This window comes from Mesoplodon densirostris, chromosome 3, assembly GCF_025265405.1.
Source record: "Mesoplodon densirostris isolate mMesDen1 chromosome 3, mMesDen1 primary haplotype, whole genome shotgun sequence".
NCBI classification, from domain to species: domain Eukaryota; kingdom Metazoa; phylum Chordata; class Mammalia; order Artiodactyla; family Ziphiidae; genus Mesoplodon; species Mesoplodon densirostris.
Genome location: NC_082663.1, coordinates 145564986 through 145570663, shown reverse-complemented (window position 1 = coordinate 145570663; position 5678 = coordinate 145564986). Strand labels below are relative to the sequence as shown.

General features: G+C 43.6%; 1 protein-coding gene across 1 annotated transcript; it reads right to left on the bottom strand.

The window, feature by feature from the left end:
* Positions 1-1880: 1880 nt before the first annotated feature.
* LOC132485692 (transcription factor BTF3-like) lies at positions 1881-2707 on the bottom strand. The gene has a single exon (XM_060092270.1). The coding sequence runs from the start codon at positions 2602-2604 to the stop codon at positions 2116-2118; it is 489 nt and encodes a 162-aa protein (XP_059948253.1). The 5' UTR covers positions 2605-2707; the 3' UTR covers positions 1881-2115.
* Between the last annotated feature and the right edge of the window lie 2971 nt (positions 2708-5678).

The window sequence follows — 5678 nt, the reverse complement described above, 5'->3', positions numbered from 1 at the left end:
AGGGGACATGGGTTCGAGCCCCGGTCCAGGAAGATCCCAGTGCTACGGAGCAACTAAGCCCATGCGCCACAACTACTAAGCCTGCGCTCTAGAGCCCACGTGCCACAACTACTGAAGCCTGCGTGCCTAGAGCCTGTGCTCTGCAACAAGAGAAGCCACCACAAGAAGCCTGTGCACCGCAACGAAGAGTAGCCCCCGCTCGCCACAACTAGAGAAAGCCCGCGTGCAGCAATGAAGACCCAAAGCAGCCAAAAATAAATAAATAAATAAATTAATTTTAAAAAAACTATACCTCAAAAAAAAAAAATCTTGGAATTCCCTGGTGATCCAGTGGTTAGAACTCCAGGCTTCCACTGACGGGAGCCTGGGTTCAATCCCTGGTCAGGAAACTAAGATCCTGCAAGTGCGGCCAAAAAAAAAAAAAAAAAAAAAGTAAAAACCAAGCAAACAAAAATCTCACCTAAATCCCTGCCTGCCTCCAGGAGCCAGAAGTCCTAAGTCATGAAGTAGGAGATTACTGGGGAGCCCAGCCTGGGATCGGGGAGACCTCAAGGGTAGGTAGGTGCGTCCTAGGCAGAGGACACAGTGTGGGTGGGCTAAGACCACCAGGTCACATGATCCTGGGCCCTGGTACAGAGCTGGACGTGGTCCTTGGCAGCTGGGGTGGCACATGCACTTTGTAGAAACTAATAGCCTTTTGTTTTGTAGTTTTAGGTTTACAGAAATATTGAGAAATGAGTACAGAGAGTTTCCATATACCTGCCCACTTCTCCCTGCACCCCCCCAAGTTTCCCCAATTATTAACATCTTGCATGAGTGTGGTGCAACTGTGGTAAAGAAAGAAGTGAGGGCTTCCCTGGTGGCGCAGTGGTTGAGAGTCCGCCTGCCTTTGCAGGGGACATGGGTTCGTGTCCCGGTCCGGGAAGATCCCACATTCCGTGGAGCGGCTGGGCCCGTGAGCCATGGCTGCTGAGCCTGAGCGTCCGGAGCCTGTGCTCTGCAACGGGAGAGGCCACAACAGTGAGAGGTCCGCGTACCGCAAAAAAAAAAAAAAAAAAAAAAAAAAAGAATGAAGTGAGATTGATGAGATTTAATTAGTTAAAGCCCATAATTTACAGCAGGGTTCATGCTTGGTGTCATAGAGTCCTATGACTTTTGACAAATAATGACACATATCCACCCAGTATCATACACAAGAGTTTCACTGCCCTAAAAATCCCCTGGGCTCCACCTGTTCCTCCCTCTGCCCAACCTCCTGGCAACTACTGATCTTTTACTGTCTCTGTACTTCTGTCTTTTCCAGAATGTCATACGGTATATAGTGTTTTCCAACTGGCTTCTTTCACGAAGAATTTAAGGAACCTCCATGTCTTTTCATGGTTTGATAGCTCTTTTTTCTTCTTTTCCTTTCTCATATGCTCTTTATCCATTCCTCTGTTGATGGACATTTAGGTTGCTTCCATGTCTTGGCTAATGTGAATAGTGCTGCAGTGAACATGGGGGTGCATGTATCTTTTCAAATTATGGTTTTCTCTAGATATATGCCCAGGAGTGGGATTGCAGGATCATACGGTAGGCTTATTTTTAGTTTTTTTAAGGCTCCTCCATACCACTCTCCATAGTGGCTGTACCAGTTTACATTCCCACCAACAGTGTAGGAGGGTTCCTTTTTCTCCACACCCTTTCCAGCATTTATTATCTGTAGACTTTTTTTTTTTTTACTTATACTGTCATTTTAAATCTTTAATCAGATTCCATCTGTGATTATCAGTCATATTACATGCCATGATTAGCTTTCTGTAAACAATTTTGCTTTCTGTGTACAAATCAGTATTAATGAAATAAAATATAAAACACTGTACTAAGCAAAGAACTTTATTAATCTTTGTTTCAAACTTTATTCCCAGGCTTCCTCAGCTTAATTAGCTGCAAAGAATGAATTGTATATAAGCAAAAACTGAAAAGAGCTGCACTGTCCAGGGGCTTGGGCTTAAAAATATTAGAGATCTAGATTTTATCAGATCCATAAACAAAATTTTAAAAAGCAGTCATAATATAAAATAGCAGCTCCCAGTAACTTCTTCAAGATTTATCTTCTTCAGAAGTTGACTCAACTCAGTTTGCTTCATTTTTGGAAGCCTCATCAAAATTCTCCACAAGATCTGGAACTTCATCATCATCATCCTCTCCAGTAGCAAGTGGTGCTTTTCCATCCACAGATTGTTTGGGCAGAGCTTCAGCCAGTCTCCTTAAACTGGTCAGACTGTCTGCGCCAAGCTGGTTTAAGATGCTGGGTAGCATTTCTGTCAGCTGCTTTGTCTCAGCATGGCCTGTAATGGTGAAAGTGTTTGCTGCCAGAGATGCCTGAACTTTAGGGTTGTTAAAGTGGTTCACTGTTCCTTGGTTTGTGAACATATTCACCTCTTCAGTACCAGAGATATTGTTTACCCCTAACTTCTTTAAAGAGAACTGAAGTTTTTTGTCGTCTGCTGTGGCTGTTCTATGAACCACCTTCTTCTTTCTGCGAGCAGTTCCTTTCCCACCAGTGCGCACTTGTGCCTGCAGTTTGGCGAGTTTCTCCTGGTTCATGATAGTTTCTTTCATCTTGTTGGAGCGGAAATGGGGCCACGCGGGGGACTAGGGTTGGCGCTCAGGGGGGTCTCGGGCAGACCAGCTGAGATAAGGCGCACACACGTGGGGACGCAAGATGGCTATCTGTAGACTTTTTGATGATGGCCATTCTGACCAGAGTGACGTGAAACCTCTTTGTAGTTTTGATTTGCATTTCTCTGATAATTAGCGATGTTGAGTGCTTTTTCATGTGCCTGTTGGCCATCTGTATGTCTTCACTGGAGAAATATCTATTTAGATCTTCTACCCATTTTTTGATTGGGTTTTTTGATTTTGAGTTGTATGAGCTGTTTGTATATTTTGGAAATTAATCCCTTGCATTTGAAAGTGCAAATATTTTCTCCCATTCTGTAGGCTTTTTGTTTTGTTTATGGTTTCCTTTGCTGTGCAGAAGTTTTTAAGTTTAATTAGGTCCCATTTATTATTATTTTTTATTTCCATTACTCTAGGAGACAGATCCAAAAAGATCTTGCTGCGATTTATGTCAAAGAGTGTTCTGCCTATGTTTTCATCTAGGAGTTTTATAGTATCCAGTCTTACATTTAATTCTTTAATCCATTTTGAGTTTATTTTGATACAGTGGGATATTATTCGGCCTCAAAAAGGAAAGAAATTCACACACCTGCTACAACACGGATGAGCCTTGAAGACATCATGCTCAGTGAAATAAGCCAGATGCAAAAAGACAAATAGTGTATCATTCCACTTATATGAGGTCCCTAGAGGAGTCAGATCCACAGAGACAGAAAGTAGGAGAGTGGGTGCCAGGGGCTGGGGGAGGGGGATGGGGTGTGAGTGTTTAATGTGGAGAGAGTTACACTTTTGCAAAGCAAAAGTGTTCTGGAGGCTGGTTGCAAAACATTGTGAATATACTTAATAAGACTGAACTGTACACTTAAAAATAGTTAAGATGGTAAATTTTATATTATATGTATTACAATTTTTTTAAAAAACAGGGATATGAAATTGTTGAAAACGGAGTGATCTCAGAGCTGCCCAAAAGGAGTACAGCCAAGGCTAAAGGTAAGGATGAGCTGCTGTATGGCCTGGAGCTGGCGATTCTGTGCGGGACCTGGCCTGGCAGCTCAAGCCGCAAGCAAGGACCCTCCGGAACCCAGCTCCCTGTTTGATGAAGGAAGGTTTAAGAGAACGGGCTCCTGCAGTGCAGATGCTTGCTCTCAGCTCAAGGTCATTCCTGCTTGTCCTTAGATATTTGTGTCTGCAACCTCTGTTTGTTTGGCACCACTGAGTGGTATTCAGTATCTTAGTTCCCAGACCAGGGATCAAACCTGTGCCCCTGGCAGTGCAAGTGCAGAGTCTTGACCACTGGACCGCCAGGGAAGTCCCTGGTGTGCAACCTCTGGGCAGAGAATTTTGCTTGAAAGGGACTTTGGAGATGACCTGGATGAAGCCCATTGTGCTACGTATTTGCATGCCAGCTTTGCCTTCTTCAGATTTGAAGCCTTTTTAAAAAAATTTTTTATGGCTCACAAATTGTAGTTTATTGAATTTTTAGACACATATAGAATAATTAAGCATCGCAAATTTGTTTTAACATTTCTGTTGAAAAAACTTTAAAGTGTATTACATACATTCTTTAGTTTCATAACCACAATATACTCTATGAAGTTTAATTTTTCATGGTAACAAAGGGCTTTGAATATTAACCAGTATACTAAATACTAAACTATTATAATATGTACAAGAGATTTCCTAGTACAGTATTCATATTTTAACCCCATAGCGCCCTACAGATGAGGAAGATAATGTATAGAGGTTATATGACTTGCCCAAGGTCCCATGGCTAGTAAACAGAGCCAAGTCTCCTGTGAAGTGCCTTTATCCGTTATACTATGACTTCTATGCATACAGAAGGAGTGAGATACTAGATCAGCTTCTAATCCTAGTAATGTTGCTAGACTAGCTGTTTTGAGTAGATTCCTGATAGGTCTCACTATCATAAAATCAGAATGAAGAAAGCACAAGTGTACAAACCATAGATTTTTTTTTTAATTTAAATCATGGCGTAGGTAGATGGAGGCATGGGTCAGGGACTTAATTAAAGAAGAGTGAAGGCAGGGACAGAACATTCCAGACACACAGCCATGTCATTTCCGAAACAGGTTTACCTGCGAGGGTCTCTGAGCGCAGCCGGAGGAAGGAGGTGTCTTTCGTTCACAGTGAAGATGGATTAAATACTTAACCTGGGGACTTCCCTGGTGGCACAGTGGATAAGACTCCATGCTTCCAATGCAGGGGACCCGGGTTCGATCCCTGGTTGGGGAACTAAGATCCCACATGCCATGTGGTGTGGCCAAAAAAAAAAAAAGAAGAAGAAAAAGAAAATATCTGACCAGTATCCTAGTCTGGAAATTGCTGTGAAACAAATGTTTTTTTAATTTAAAAATTTTTTTACTTTTTTTTTTAAAGAGCATATTTTTTATTTTTTTTTTTTTTTTTTTTTTTTGCGGTATGTGGGCCTCTCACTGTTGTGGCCTCTCCCGTTGCGGAGCACAGGCTCCGGACGCGCAGGCCCAGCGGCCATGGCTCACGGGCCCAGCCGCTCCGCGGCATATGGGATCCTCCCAGACCGGGGCACGAACCCGTATCCCCTGCATCGGCAGGCGGACTCTCAACCACTGCGCCACCAGGGAGGCCCTAAAGAGCATATTTTTTAAAAGTTCATTTATTTTTGGCTATGTTGGGTCTTTGTTGCTGTGCACGGGCTTTCTCTAGTTGCGGTGAGAGGGAACTACTCTTCGTTGTGGTGCATGGGCTTTTCATTGCAGTGGCTTCTCTTGTTGCGGAGCATGGGCTCTAGGTGCTCAGGGTTCAGTAGTTGTGGCTTGCGGGCTCTAGAGCGCAGGCTCAGTAGTTGTGGCGCATGGGCTTAGTTGCTCCACGGCATGTGGAATCTTCCCAGACCAGCGATCGAACCCATGTCCCCGGCACTGGCAGGCGGATTCTTATCCACTGCGCCTCCACGGAAGCCCTCTCCACATCTTAATGCATGTCAGGCAGTATCTCACTGTGGTTTAGATTTGCAT